This window comes from Oxyura jamaicensis, chromosome 13 (assembly GCF_011077185.1).
Source record: "Oxyura jamaicensis isolate SHBP4307 breed ruddy duck chromosome 13, BPBGC_Ojam_1.0, whole genome shotgun sequence".
In the NCBI taxonomy this organism is placed as follows: domain Eukaryota; kingdom Metazoa; phylum Chordata; class Aves; order Anseriformes; family Anatidae; genus Oxyura; species Oxyura jamaicensis.
Window position 1 is genome coordinate 16,719,938 of NC_048905.1, and position 15,656 is coordinate 16,735,593.

The 15,656-nt window shown below is 41.9% G+C and overlaps 1 protein-coding gene and 1 long non-coding RNA gene across 3 annotated transcripts in view; both read left to right on the top strand.

The window, feature by feature from the left end:
• The first annotated feature begins 2 nt into the window (after positions 1 to 2).
• On the top strand, positions 3 to 6,581 carry C13H5orf15 (chromosome 13 C5orf15 homolog). Its single transcript, XM_035338692.1, has 3 exons — positions 3 to 146; positions 3,172 to 3,788; positions 4,995 to 6,581. Exons 1-3 carry the CDS (start codon positions 5 to 7, stop codon positions 5,124 to 5,126), a joined length of 891 nt encoding a protein of 296 aa, XP_035194583.1. The 5' UTR covers positions 3 to 4; the 3' UTR covers positions 5,127 to 6,581.
• A 5,865-nt stretch (positions 6,582 to 12,446) lies between these two features.
• Positions 12,447 to 15,656, top strand: part of LOC118174021 — a 77,248-nt gene continuing 74,038 nt past the window's right edge. For both annotated transcript variants that reach the window (XR_004754496.1, XR_004754495.1), the window contains exon 1: positions 12,447 to 12,534. This is a non-coding gene — a long non-coding RNA (uncharacterized LOC118174021). The remainder of the gene's footprint in view (positions 12,535 to 15,656) is intronic.

Genomic DNA, 15,656 nt, shown 5'->3' on the forward strand with positions numbered 1-15,656 from the left:
GCGCATGCGCGGTGCCGCCGCCACGTCCGTGGGGGTGCCCGGGAAGATGGCGGCCGCCGGCGGGAGGAGCGCCCCGGCGGGCAGCGCCCTGTGCCTGCTGCTGCTCTGCGGCTCGGCCCTGGCCGCCAGCGGCCCGGACGGCTCCGGTGAGCTCGGCGGGGAACCGGGCGGGCCCCGGAGGCCGTGTGGGAGCGGGGCAGCGCCCGAGGGAGAGAACCGCCCGGAGTGGCCGCCGTTGTGGGTCAGCGGGAGCCTTTTCTCGAAGGTTTTCAGCCTCAGAAGTCGCTGCGGCCGACTTCTTATTTATTTATTTGTGGGGTGTGTGAGAGCTGTGCATCGCGTGAGCCGTGGTCACGGCGGAGCTGGAGGTTTGGGGCCGTGCAGGGGTGCGGGGCAGTGTAACGGGATCCTTCATGCACCAGGCTCCATGGTTTGTTCTCCTTAGCCCAGTTTCCTATCTATTTTTAGTGTTCTCCCTAATTTTCTGTACAGAAACAGGCATATTTCATTCTTCTAATCGACTCCTAGCGAAGTCAGTTTGCTTTATCCCTCATCCCCTGAACCTACGGACCAGCAGTGCCAGTAAGGAGTGTGTATTAGGTGCACTGAACTCCCACTTGTTTTAGGTAGACTGCAACTTGGGCAGCAAAGAGAAGGGGAACTGCGAACAGGAGGGAAGGAGCTGATCAGTGCCTGCGGCTCCTTCCTTGCTCCAGTCTTGCAGTTGGCGTATCCAAAGCATTCAATCCGTGTTGCCTCTCGCCTGGTCTGATAGGTAGGGAACAATGAAGGAAGTGGTTCAGGATGTTGGACAGACGCCTGGAAGAAACCAAGAGCTTTTAATTTCAGAAATCAGATTGCTTTATAAAAAGTAAACTTTCCCAGAAGTTAATTTTTACAGGTAATGTTTACTATGAGGGCAGTGTAGTTAGTTCATCAGTCACCAGTGTTAAACATGACTGTTTGTGAAGCTGAGGCGTCTCAGGAGTGCGGGCGCTACGTCTAACATCACCTGACTGGGTTGTGTAACTGTAAACAGCGCAACCACCATTTATCACGCCAAATAATTTTGAGCAGATATCATAAATCAGTTGTGGTTTAGTTGCTGAGCTTGTTACTCCTGTTAGAACAAACAATCAAAACTTCCTTATAGGAATAAGTAGAAATTACTCTTTCTCACTGATGTGATCATGTTCAATGTAGAAAATAAAGCAGTGTTCGTTGCTTTACTGGCAGGACCTTAATAGGAAGTATTTTTTCCTTTGATGCAAGTGACCTCTTAAAGACTTAGATGGCCACTAGCAATTTAAATCACAGTCCCGCAATATGTAGATGTTACTAGGTAGCTGTTGATCTGTCATTCCCATGGGAAAAGAATCCAGGTAGAAAGAATCTATATTTGCTCCGCTACTTCACTTCCTTCTGGATGAGAAGTGTTTAAGAACGTGTTCTCTTTATTTCCCCCTTTAATAAAAGAATGAAACAGCTTTTGGAGAAGATGCATGTTCATGGAATTACTTAGCAGTTCAAAAATTGTACTGCAATATTTGTAGAGGGTTATTCTCGTTCCTTTTCTGAAAGAGAAGGGGGTTGTAGTAACTCCTGGTGACTGAAATAATTTTCAGTATGTATTCACACCTCTGGGAATTTTTAAATTGAGTAGAGAAATAATATTGACTTTACCGTTGAAAACTTCTAATCTATTTTAATGTGGGAGAAAACCAGTCATCGTTTTCTCTAAAGGTTAGGTAACTGAGCGTTGGAGTCTGGTTGGAGCCGCAACATTAGCTGTTGGGATTCCTTTGCTGTTAAGAGTATATCCTTTTAAAACTTTCAGGTTAGAATAAATTTAAGAACAGCTTAAAAGTCTAAGGACATGCATAGCGTTGCTCTATACAGACAAACATATCTATGCTTGTTTGCTTTTCAGTGAATTTACCTATTACTGTGATACTTTTTGTCCATCTGGTGAGAGCAGCAGCAAGGTCTGACATCTACCAACCTCACTAGCAAGGCACCAACTAGCTGTAAATATGGAACTTGTCTTGCAGCTGCTTTTCCTCGCCTTTAGCTCCACGTATACAGGCTTTATTCCTGAGGGGAGATAAGGGTTCTCTAAACTTGTCCTCTACAACAACCGAACGTTTAAAGTTCACCTGTAATTTCTTCATCAATGACAACCTTTTAAAAGTAAAGCCGTGGACTTGAAACTTAAGCAGAGAGACACCGTCACGTCTAGTTCTTGTGAGAGCAGTGATTCTTTTCTGTGTTATAGTTGGTTAAAGTGTAATTTGTGCTGGAATAGTGTACCGTGCAAACAAGGAGAAGTCTGTTGTAACTGATCCTCTGTAAATATACGTGTTTCGTGAATAACATGATTCAGTATCCTCTGAATAATATTTTACTTATGAGTAATTTGACACAAGGAGTTGGTTCAGTGCTTCATTTCTAGAATTTGTAACTTTCCAATGAGCCAGGGAACTCCTTGGGAGCACTTCATAAACTATTGAGTTATTTATTAAAAAAAAAAAAAAAAAAAGTTTGATATGCCAAAAATACAAGTCAAGTATGGTTCTGCTATTAAAATTATGAGGCCTACTGAAGGTCTAAAACTTGTTTTTCTTTTTTAAGGTGCCACCTGATTTGAATCTGGGAGTTAATCAGTAACCAATGTTTTTTAATTCTTTTCTTTTTTTTTTTTTTAAGGCAAAGAGCTAACTAGTCAGGTTTATAAAACTTCACTTCCAGATTCAAATCTTCCTTGAGAGAAAGTGTTTTCTTAAGGAGAAAATACCGGCCTCATACAATTCTACAAGGCATCGTAAATGTACAGCGGGAGTGAAGGCACGTCTGGGAACTTCTGAGTCTGGAAAATAAGCATGCTGAATCTTTCAGGACACTTTGGCATACAAGTCTAGTAAGCATGTCCTCCCAAGGTGTAATTCCTGTCCCACTTAAGACTTCTTTTTTGAAGTTGCCACCGTATGTGAGTGTGTATTTCTGTATATGAACTCTAAAAGGTTTGTGGTAGGAAATATGTCCTGGTTGTCATTATAAGACTTCTTGTCTGTAAGGTAAGTGCCTTGCAATCATTTTGGTTTTTAGGTGAAGTATCACAAGAGAAAGTGATGCCTTGTCCTTAGTAATGACTGTTTCTCTTCTGTTTCTCAGATTCTGCGGGAGTGGAGATAGTTCAAAATGTTTCTTCTAGAAATGCGAATGAAACACTAAGTAGCTCCCAGAATTTGACAGACACCTTGCAGAGTATAGCCCCAACAAAAAAAGCAGCAAGCCCAACAACAGCTAAAATCAATTCTGTGACCGCAGCGAAACCATCCGCAGCGAAACCATCCACAGCAAAAGGTGATTCTCCACCCAACGAGCTCTCTCATGCCGTGACTGCTAGTCCTGTGTCTCAGATGGAGGTTGATGCTTCTGAAGATACTAAAATTGAGGAAGAGGATCTTCTGACAGATTTGAAAGACACACTAAATAGTTCACCACCCATAGAAAAAGAAACTCTGGAGTCAGATGGAGGAGATGACTATGGTCCTTATGAAATGACATCAAATTCCAGGTACAACCCAGACCTCCTTGAGATGCCAGAAGATGAGGATTCTGACCCCATTAGTAACTACAATGAGGAAATCAAGTCTCTTGATGAGAAGATAAAAGATGTTTCTGTCACAGGGTTGGAAGAAGAAGATGACAGCCACTTCTTTTTTCATCTGGTTGTAGTTGCCTTCTTAGTAGCTGTTGTTTATGTCACCTACCACAATAAGAGGAAGGTAGGTATGCTGTGGAAGGTGGAGAGATGGCTTTAGGATTTAAAATGAAGCTGCATTGCCTTGTAAACTTTTTTTATAAGAGGTATTTAGTTTTTTGGAAAATTAAATCACTGACCACTTAGTCTTGTTGTGGTACTAATATGCAGATGGTTGCTGTCATCTTTATCTGTACAATGAAAATAATCTTGAATTAAGCATTTAAAATTAAAAAATTAAATGATATTGATGATCAATCAGTTCAGTAACATACACTCACAGTATACAACATGAGTTCTAGACAGGAGACCTGAGTGAAGTCCTGTGAAAGGTGATTAATTTTGGTACTGCACAAGATTATAAACACCAAAGGAAGGAACATTAGTCCCAAATGATGTGGGGATGTTCTTGTTCTGACTATGATAATCCTGGTAATATACATTCACTTTCAGGTGGTCTCTATATGGTACGTATTCTCGGGGGTTAACTGTAAACTTGTAGGAAATGTCTAAGGGTTTTGTTTCCGGGTTTACAAAGACAAGCCTGAGCTTAGTGTGATCAGGTAACTGTTTCTTCAGTTCAACCTAAGAATCTGGATCTCCAAAGTAGCCTGGTCAGAGTTACTTCAAAATACACTGTTAGCAGGGGAAAACTGATTCCAGCCCAGCCAGAGCCAGTATAGGTGTGCACACAGACGAGCTATGCATTACTTCTCAGATGTGAGGAAAATTTAGTGTTTATCAGTGTAGAACCACTGATTTGGTCTAGCATTTTGGGAACTGTGAAGCAGAAGTTTTTTTTAAGCTGTGTTCTTTTCAGAGTCCCCATGATCCTCTCGCCTTTGTTTCAGCACTAGCAATACAAGTAATTTTAGGAAGGGTGAAATGTCAGAATAGATAAGATGAATAAGCTGATAAATGTCATCAAGCTGGGAATAATTTTAATAGCCTGTACATGCGCTACCACTGACACTACACACACATCTTCACTAAAAGAGTTATGAGTTGAATGCTGTGTTTTTGCCAAAGTGCAGCTGAAGTTGCCAGTAGGTGACTTGACAGCAAGGGTGACACAGAAATGTCTGTCTGCTAGTGCTGTGTCTAACGGCAACAGTAATGCCATTGCCAGGTCCTCGGATAGAACTGTGATATCAATACAACTGTTAAGCTGGCTGTCAAAACCAAAATGTTTTTCCATGCCATGCTGAAAGTTGTCTGCTTTTTCTTTCAGATCTTCTTGTTGGTCCAGAGCCGAAGATGGAGGGATGGCCTATGCTCCAGAACAGTAGAATATCATCGTTTAGATCAAAACGTTAACGAAGCAATGCCTTCCCTGAAAATAACTAATGACTACGTATTTTAAAAGCACTGTGATTTGAGTTTGCTGAACTTATCACTCTTTGCCTGCCTAATCATGTAACAATATTCAGGTATTCTAAATATGCCACTTGTACTGGAATGAGAGGTACTCTCTTTGACCTGGATGTTTTTGAGATTAAATCTCATGCAAGATCAAGGGCATGATGCATCTGTTTGCTACTTTGGTCAGATTTTAAATCGACTATAAAGATACAGTTTAATAATTAGTGCTCTTTCCATTCGTTAGGCATCTTCATTGCTGTCTGGAGCAGTCTTAATAGTGGTAATACAAAAAAAAACAAGCATAAAATATTTTAGGTCTAATAAATTAATGAGTTTGGCATCACTAAATCAAATTAATGATCTCTTTGCTAATCACTTATATGGCTCATAAATCCTGCTATATTACAAACTTAAAATATAATTACTTTTTCCCGTGCTTAAATTCTGATGCTGCAAATCTTTCATCTTGTCTCTTTTTTTGTTCTGTTTTCGCTTTGCATAGCTCGATCCTGTTTTAGGCAGAATGGCTCGCATGACAACTTCATAATTTCTGTATGTGTTCATGCAGTAAATCATTTAAAAAGAATTATGTATAAAGCATTTTATTTCAGAAGTTGCATACCGCATATTTCTTTTAAAATGTTTGAGATCCATGAGAAAGTATGCAGCTTCCTGACTGTCCAGTTTTTTCCTCTGATGATATTTATGACATTTTCATTATCTTTTGAAATTAATGAATGGAAAAAAAGCCTCGTTGAATAAACCTACTAAGAAATAGGCAGTTGACAGGCTTCCAATGAATCACAGCTTTCTCCTGAATTTTAACAATACTGGGAAAAATTTATGTTGTTGGGTACATTATAAATGGGAGAGGCCTGAGAGAGTAAGAATAATTTATTTTGTTGTTATTCTGACCCAGGTAACAGGCAGATGAAAGTAATGGTGTGTGGGGCTGCCAGTCTGTGGGCAGCACACTCTAAGTTTTGAAAAATATTTACGCATTAATGTAAAGCAAGTTACTGGTACAGTAGGTTTTTTTTTTTTTTTTTTTTTACCTTGTCTTTTGTACTTTATTTATGTTTTCATGAGTTGTAAAATATAAAATCTTAGTTTTTCTGTACATTCTGTTTGTTAGGTTTCAAACTGATAAATATGTAAATAATGGTGGATCAGAACCCCATAATTAATGACTTGGTATTCAAGTAGTTATGTAACATTTTGAAAAAAAATAAATTTACAGCTGTTGGCATGAGGAATCTGAAGGCATGATGCTATCTTAAAAGGAAGTGCTAAAAGTTCTAAATCCTACTGTTAAATGCGTTGTTTTCATAACCACAAGAAAGTAAAGCACAAACAAAATACTCCACCACTCTTTTCTTGCAGTAATTTTTATCATATTTGGACTTGTATCACTTAATATTTTGAATAAGGTTTTTAAAATAAATGACAATAATAATCTTGTGTTTTTTTATCTTAACTATTTCACTGCTTTTATACAATATCTGCTGGTAAAGAGCTTGCTTATGCTTGGGATTGGACAACCCATTCAAAATCATATTTTTTCTTTGCACAGGGAAAGTGGAGTTTGTTTTACGCCTCTCAGATGGTATGCAGGGTAGATGGCAAGGTTCAAATGAATTTTGTAAGCTATAGAACTGAATCATGTCTTTAACAGGTAATGTTTTACATAAGTTATATAATTAACAATTGACGTAGAAGATACTTAAAACTCTCACCTGAACATACCCACATTAAAAGAAACATTGCTGTGGTCAAGATGCAATGGGGAAGGTTACTCTGCAAAGCTCCTTTATTATGTTTAGATGTTGGAATTGGAGAGAAGGGAGCTAATAAATATTTTTGCTCCTAACAAGTTCAGTAACTTTCTCTTTAAATAACAGTCGTAAAGCGTTCTTGATTTTAGTCAATGGTATGTTCACAACGTGTGGTTCCTTTCAACCTGGCACCACAGGCCTTACCCAGAACACTGAATGAAGTATTGGAAGTGCCTGACAGCAGAGAAGTATGATGATACCCATGTTAGAGTCTCACTTCCAGTGCCATTTTCTCTTCAGCCCAACCAGTGAATTAGGCCTTCAATTCACTTGTTACATGTTCAAGCACTTGAAAGCACCACAGTACCTAGAATACTGTTGAAAAAAATATAGAAAATCAATGTTGACCAAAATTAGAAGAAATAAGGCATATTTTATTGGTTGCTGGAGTTCATATCTATGGTTACCTTATTCCATGTTGTGTCTCTTCCAAAGCTCTTGAAGTATGGTTCAGCTGCCTGAATCAAACCACTCTAAATATTTTTCTTCCAGGCTTTCTGAGCTAATAACAATGTCCCCTTTAAGATTACGCATTAATAGGCTAGAATAAAATTCTTGCTTTTTTCTTGTCCTTAAACTGCTTGTACTTGTACAGACTGTCTGTGGGAAGGGAAATTTATTAGCTTCCCAGCTTCTGAGCTGTTCCTTCCAACAAAGAAACTCTTAAAAAAACATCACTTTTGCTGGAGGAAGAATGTGCACAGCTAATAGCAAGATTGCTTTTTGTGAACTTCTAACATCGAATCAATTACAAAACCTGCTTCTTTGCAGTGCGTTTGGGTGCCACTGCATTTTAAAATGCTCTTCTGTTTTAGCTCTGCTGTGACTGTGCTTGTTCCACAGCTTTAGTATTCATTAGTTGCACCTGACAGTATTTAGGCTAATGGACTGAAGCTCGCTTTGGCTGTACTGCGACAGTTAATAAATTCTCTTTTGTAACGTATCTTTAGCTGTTTTCTCTGCAAATGTTTGTGCAGGAGGTGGCCTTTGAGGAGGACATTGCATCTTGAGTGTTTTGCTCCTGATAGTCATATCAATACTGAAATCTTTTCATTTAGGGAACCAATACTGAGATTGTGAAATGATGGCTTGCATGTGTGTCTTCTGTAGCCAGACGCAGCCAACAATGCTTCGCTCCAAATACTTAAGATAAACAGTTACTCTTTGCTTGCTCTAGCTATTGTGCACGATAGCTTTGTATCGCAAATAAGAGAAAAATTTATTTTAAATATTTATGCATTTTCTTTAATAAGGCTCTTTACCAATAATACTGAGGAAAGCTATTCTGAATGGTTTTAAACTCACAGGAAATAAACATGCATTTGAAATCCTTGAAGTTCTTTAAACAGCAGGTTTCATTTGGGGAATTATCTAAATGGATTCACTTCTAGGATGCTAATGTATTTTAAGTGCTTGAGGCAAATCTTGCTCAATAAGGTTGGCAGCAACTATAGTAAGCTGCCCCAAGAGATAGGCTTGCTAGACTATGGTCATACGTAGCAGAAAGTTTGTGGATGCATCTAAGCAAATTAGTTTAAATAATGATGTTTGTGGAATATTGCTGTTTTTAAAACCTGCATACTGATGGTCCTCTCTGTCATTCAGCTGATAATGCCGGCATAAGGGAGAGGCTGCAGTACCCGTTAACACTGGGTGTTCGTGTCCTGAAGGAATGAATGCTAAATAATCAGCTGGTTACTGAAGGCATGCTGCCATCCAGAAACTGCAGTCTGGTAAGGTATCCTGGGCTGAAGGCTGGCTGGTACTTGTGCTCATGCTCACCATTGCTGCTAGCAAGAGAGTACTGGAAATAAAGGCAGAAAGTACTGCACTGTCACCTCAACCCTGGATGACTGTGCTGAATTGCTTCTCCAGTGCACTCGTGCACCGTTCTGTTATCTTGGTACCATAAAAGGACCACACACTTGCGCAGACCAAAGATTTGAAATGCACTCAATGGCTTCAACTCTTTTTTTTTAAATTTTTTTTCCAAGGAAATCTTTTTCATTCACAATAGCCCTTGGATCATCGCTTGTACAGGGGAAGTGCCTTGATAAATTGACTTGGGTGGCCTGATACGGTACTTCCTAATAGCACCAATAAAGGGGGAAAGGTTTCATATGACCCAGTTTTATAAGGACTCCACCAGCACCAGGAGAGCGGGGCGTATGTCATCCGTTGTGCAATAAAAGAGCCATTTGCTGATGAAGTAATCAGGGTTGAACTACTGTTTTTAAATTTTTTTAAATTGAATTTGCTTGTGGAAAATTAAGAGCAAGCAATCAAAAATTCATAAGGTGCTGAGATCAAACAGAGGAAAAAGCAAGCAGATTTATGTCAGATCTTACTAACAAGAAATGTCTTGATGAATTTCTTCACTGAAACAAGGAAACTTTCTTGCATTAAGGTGAATTATGACTTCCATCAGTATTCTGATAAAAGGAATAAAATATTCCTGAAGAGCTTTCTGATTAAACTCCTAAGATGAAAGTTGAAGCTCTATATATGTAGGTTCTAGTTAGTGGTTGAGTTTTATGAAATGAAGGGAGAAATAATGAATAGGATTGTTTAAACAAATGATACATTTCACTTTTACTATCCAGGAAATCAGGTATTTTAAAATATTTATAGTTTAATTTTCATTTAGTACCAGTGCATATTACTCAGCTAAGTCAACTGTCCTTGGCTGCTGCTCAGCTGTGTACCGGGTGAATAGAGGAAGGTTTATCTAAGCAGGGTGGTTTGAGTTACGGGAAATTAATTTGCAACGTGGAGATGAAAAATGTGGTGTCTCTTAAATTTAAATGCTACAAAAATATTAGTAAGTGAAAAGGGATATTTCTATGGTTCTCACACAGACTGCTAGTAATGTTAGGAAAGGAAGAATACTCTACAGCTGTAATTCAGACTTAGGAAATCTTTGGTTAGTTCCCCAAAAGGGAGCAGGTATTTCTTACACATTTATAAGATATATATTTCTTGTACAGCCTGTAGCTGTACAATTCTTCTTCTTCCTGCTTTGATTTTCAGCCGTTCTGGGGCACCGAGATGGTTTACCATGCGGCCAGAACCGTGCCAGAGCTGGCTCTAGGCAAGTGAGCAGAGTGTCCAGGACAGAAATGAGAATGCTCCTCTTGAAGTAGCAGCAAATTGTTAATTTGGCTTCTTCTAAAGCTGTTATCAAGCTACCTCATAAAACCAACCCCAAAATGAGCATTTTATGTTGTAGAGTCTGGGTGGATGACTGCTCACTGTAGTCTCAGCACGATGATGATTTTTGTTGCTGAAAGGCCAGGCTGGCCTGAGGCTTTGGGGTTTCTTTTGGTTGGTTTGGGGTTGTTTTTTTATGGAGTGTTTTAGGAGGGACAGCCCTGAGCTTGGCGTGCTTGGCCCTGCTGCTCCCCTCTCCTGTCCTGAGCCCAAACCAAAGCTGCATTTTGCACTCGTACAAGGCTGAGTGGCTTTATGGGAGTGCTAAATCCTCATGTAAGGCTGATAGAGCAGTAATCTTCAAGGCAATATATCTTAGCCACCACAAAGCAGCAGAACTAATAACATCATTCTTGTGCCTTTTCTTTCACAATCAAGTCTTCTTTAAGGAGGAGCCCACAATACTGTTTTTTGTTAAATCTTTCTGATACAGAGCATCTGGATGTCCTCGCTGTAAGAAAAACAGTTAATATCACAAGTTCTCAGCTTTCCTGTTTCCAATATATCTAATTACAAGGGGAAGAATTAGATCTTTTCTATAATTGGTCCTTAAATCATTATCAAAATCATTTAGCAGCCTCCTTAAACTTATTTTTAATTACAAGGTCTATTGCCTTGTTAAGTTATTAGCACTGAAAATCACTAATCTTGGCAATTTCCAATGTTTATTAAAATGAAAATACGAAGGTCATGTTATCCTTATTGAGGTGCACTCATTCAGGTTTTATTAAAGATTAAATCAAACTAGATTTAATCACTCTATACAATTATGTAAACAAAGCATGTGATTAAGCTATGTAAGGAAGCCGGTGGGATAAGAACTGAAGTTCAGGCTCACAAATATACCAAGGATGCTGAAATACTATTTCCAATTCAGATTACATGAATTAGTGGACTCCCAGATTTGCTGATTGCAAAGCTGTTAAGAACGTAAGCTTCTCCTGCAAGGTTGTGGAAATACGGTGCGTATTTTTGTCATTTTTCCTATGAGGAAAGGCTGAGAGACCTAGGTCTGCTCAGCCTTGAGAAAAGAAGACTGAGACGGGATTTTATCAATGTTTATAAATACCTGAAGTGTGGGAGATAGAGGGATACGGCCAACCTCTTTTCAGTGGTCTGTGGGGACAGGACAAGGGGCAATGGCCACAAAATGGAGCCCAGGAAGGGTCTGAGCCCCGCGTGGGGAGGTGGAGCTGGGAAGGGTGAGTGCACCTGTAGCGAGCCGTGGCACCTGTGGGAAGCCCCAGCCTTAGAACAAGAGGGTCTCTCCACATGGGCCTCACTCTTCATGGGGCTGAGCTGCAGAAGCTTACTGCTGCTTTTAAAGGCCAGCCAGCACAAAGTTTCTGAAGGGGGGCAGTCCCTACCCCCAGCCCCGGGGAGCCCGGACGGGAGGGGAGCGCGCAGGGCACTGCTGCGGGCGAAGCCTTGGACGTGGGCCGAGCAAAATCTGGAGCAAAGCGAGCTGCCGGGTGCCGTGAGGCTGCCCCTGAGGAGGCCACCATTTCCTCAGGGAACCGCTGCGGGAGGCAGGCCCCGGCCCCCAGCAGCGCCAGCAGGGGGCAATGTGGCTGCGCCCACGGGCAGGGGCCGGCCGCGCTCCCGGCCTCACCCCGGCCTCTTCCCGCCCGGGTAGATGTGAGGAGCTCCTGTACGTTAAGGTCTGTAATCGTGTTTTTGTGTGAACAAAGATCGTCTTTGGGCCTGTGCGACTCAGCAAAATAACCCCCAACTCTTAATCAGATGGCTTTTCTAACGCTGGGGAAAAATAAATGTTTTCTTAACCCGGCATACATTGCCTGTGTCATGTAAGAGGGAAATGTTGGCAAAAAGACACCAATCTCCCTAAATGTTACTGCTTGGTAACAGGGAAATAAGCACAAAGAAAAAAATGTTGCTAATTATGGGGTTATAATATGATGAATTTTACCTGAGAGCACCTAACCTTTTCCAGCGTAATATAGAAATGATTGCTGCGTGCTTGAGTAGATCCAGATTTAGAAAGATACCTCCAAAACACTAGTTAATAGAATAATTACATTCATGCTGCTAACACCCATTTCCTTGTTGAACTTGGTGTCTGAAAACTGGTTATTTTATATCTGTAAATAGTTTGCTTGCCTAATTACTTGCTTAGACAGCTCTGCTCCCAATTACACGCATGTGTGGCCATTGTATGGGAACTGCTGGCACCTGTGGGGCCGCAGTGTGGGCCAGGATGTGTCTTAGAAAAGCTGGGAGGGACATTTCTCTGAGAGAGGCATAAACGTTCCCTGGCTAATTGCTGCTGGGCCTCAGGTGATGTTCTCTTTCCTTCCCCAGGACTCAAGGAAATGCAGCGTCCGGCGCCCCGGCTGACCACAGGTATGGAGGCATGGCCTGGGGGGGTACAGCTCCAGCAGCACCCCTGTGTCACCCTTTCTGGTTCAGCTGGGCCTTGAGGTGGCTATGGGGCCATCACAGCCACACAAGCCCTTCTTAAGGCTGCAGCATGTGCCCAGTTCCCACAGCACGTGTGAGGAATGAGAGCAGGTCCCCCATCCCTGCCACAGAAAGCAGATTCCTCCTTCATGCTTCCAGCAGCCATTAACTTCTCTGGCAGCCTGCTGTGGGCTCTGTTATGTTCAGAGGATGATGCTGTGCCTCCAAAGCGTGGCAGTCCTCGATGCCATTCCTCTTCACGCTCCTTGCAAAAAATAAAATTGAATATAAAACCTAAAACATCCACTAAATAGACACAGTCATTAACACGCCTCTTTCCCCAAGATTAAGGTGATTGATTTCATAACAAAGGCTTATCAGAACAATTAAAAGAAAAGGAAAACAACCCATAGGGCACCCACCACACCTCCTGGTTCACTTCCCACTTTCTTTCCCCGTAAATGCTGGTCTGTGACCATGGAGGAAATATCTGTGGCAGAGATAGGTTCTACTTGAAAATGCCACAGTGAGACTTGGGGATGGTTCAGACCCAACGGTTAAAAGGTGGTGGTTCAGCAGTGGCACCGCAGTGATATTGGAGAGTGACTCATGATTATTCTAGTGCCTGTCTTAAATATTTGAATGTGCTCTGTGTAAGCTGAGTATCCTTACAAATTTCAGACTGAAGTGAATTCATTTGATTCATTTATATTATTCATATAGTAAAAGAGCTGTAGCTTCTAGTTTCCAGGTGGTGTGGTGCTTCTTTCCTAAGGTAAGGTCACGTAAAGCTTCTCAGGTTCTGCTGTTAATAGCAATAATGAGTAAGGGCACTACCAAAGCTCCCTGCTCCTCTTTTTGTGGTGCTAGCAAATAACTTGAGATGGGCTAAGCCCAAATGGCCAGAGAGGGGTGTGAGTGAGTGCTGCAGGGGGGCATCAGTGCAGTGAATGCAGCAATATTATATAAGGCTGCACATTTCTGCCCAGTTTCTTGGTGCAGTGCTGCTCTAATTCGCTCTCTACCCAGATTTGCAAACAAATGCTTGGGTAATGGAGGGCTGAGGCTTGGTAGCTGATGGTCTGGGCCCTGCTGCTGCTGTTCAGGCTGGCTTATACCTTACTCCATAAACAACCCCCCCAGCTTCCGACAATACACCAAACAATATTGTAAGGAAAATAAAAAGTTTAATTTAATGTACAGCACTGTAAATGAAACCTGTTCCTAGTGAAATGCCCCTGGCAGCGTGTGCTGGAGGTGCAGGAAGGACGCGGGGCTTTTAGCAGCCTTTGCTGCTTTTTGCCAGAGGGTCTCACCCTGGTTTGGGCTTGCGGTGCTCTTTACCCGCCTCTGGATCACTTTGGGATTGATGTCAGATTGGGCATTTGAATAGAGCTAGATTTTGTATTTCAGAACAAGATTATCTTGAAATATTTACTATAGAGGCGTTGATGGCACCAGCATGTTTGTGTCAAAACGTCTGACTGACATGTTGGGTTTCAAATAACTCTTTGCTCCTGAGATACTTAAAAGCTTTTCCAAACACATTCTCCTATCTCGGGGGGTGTAATCTGCTTGTTTCAGATCTGGTCTGCTAAAGGCTGTCTTTCTGCTTTTGAGCAAGAATATTTGAATGTTACAACTTGTTCAGTTTGAGTGGGACACTTAGAGATTTTTGTATGAGCTTTTACCATTTGTTGTGGAAATCACTGGTCCGATGGAGGTCTTCACTACAAAAATCGTATGTACAACATGTCACCTGTTAGCATCAAACCTCTTAGAAGAAAAAAAAACTAATATAACCCAAACCCTAAAATATTTTCCTCTATTGAAGATGCACAAAAGCCCACTGCTCCTAGCAGAGTTTTAACCCCTAGAGTGTAGTGCAGGAGTGAATGATTTTCAAAATTACTGCAGTTGCTATAAATCCTTGAATACTACATTGGCATGTGGAAATAAGCAGGTGTCGTGCAGAAGAATAAGAACCCTAAGCTCATTGAATTTGTGATCCCGGGGAGATGTATGAGCCTTTTCGGCTGCAAAGTGGCCCTAAAAGTGTGGAACCTGGGGGCAGGCAAGTGCAACCACAGCTAACGTGTGTCCCAGCTCCCTGCCTGTCCCTCACTGGCTGTCCTTTGGGTGAGCTTCTGGGCAGCTGGGAGTGTCCAAACCTGGAGTTTGGTGTGCATCATTTCCATCAGCTGAAAACAGCCCGATTACTTTGTAGGTATTCTCCTGTTCTGCTCTTTGCCAAGAGCTGGAGGGCTTCCTGCCCGAGTCCCCGAGGAGCTGCAGCAGGGGTCCAGCAGAGCCCCTTCCCCTGTGGTGTGCTGCAGCTCTGGGCATGGTGCCTGCCCCGTGCTGAGCCCCGCTGCTCCCAGACTCAGAATTTCAGGAACCTATGGCATCGAAAGTTGAAAAAATAGGAAATTGAATCCCTTCCCCTCCTACAGTTTTCATTATTTTACCACGTTTTAGGGTTTACACATGAACTTTAGTCTCTTCCTTTTTTTTTTTTTTTCTTGAAGCAGATTAACACTTTATAAATAAAGATAAGAGACTTATGAAAACTCTGGAGAAAGACAGCATTTGTGGTGCTAAATTATGCAGCAGCCCTGCCAGTGCTGTGTGTGTTCATTACCAGCGTGGTGCGACACACACTTCGTTTGGAAGACAAACCTCTCCTCACCTCCGCAGCTGATCCTACAGGGCAGGGAGCCCTTCACCCTGCAGCCCTGTCCCAGGGGGCACGAGGGCTGGCAGCACAGCCTCCTCCTGCCAGAGCTGCTGCCTTCAGTCCTTATTTCCCCCTTTCCGTGCCCGATGATGGCCATCTGGGCTTGGGCGCGCTGTCGTGCACCTCGAGCTACTTCCAACAACACGGCAATAAAATTGCAAGATGCCTTCAATCTGTTTGTAATCTCCTCCAGAACATCCCCACCTGCAGCCTGTGAGCACAAGGCCGTAAATACTTCCCTCTGCGCAGGATGGATGCAACTTTCCCCAGGCTCAATTGCCAAGTGAACAGGTTTAGTTTTGCAAACGTTGTTAGACTTTGTTATTAT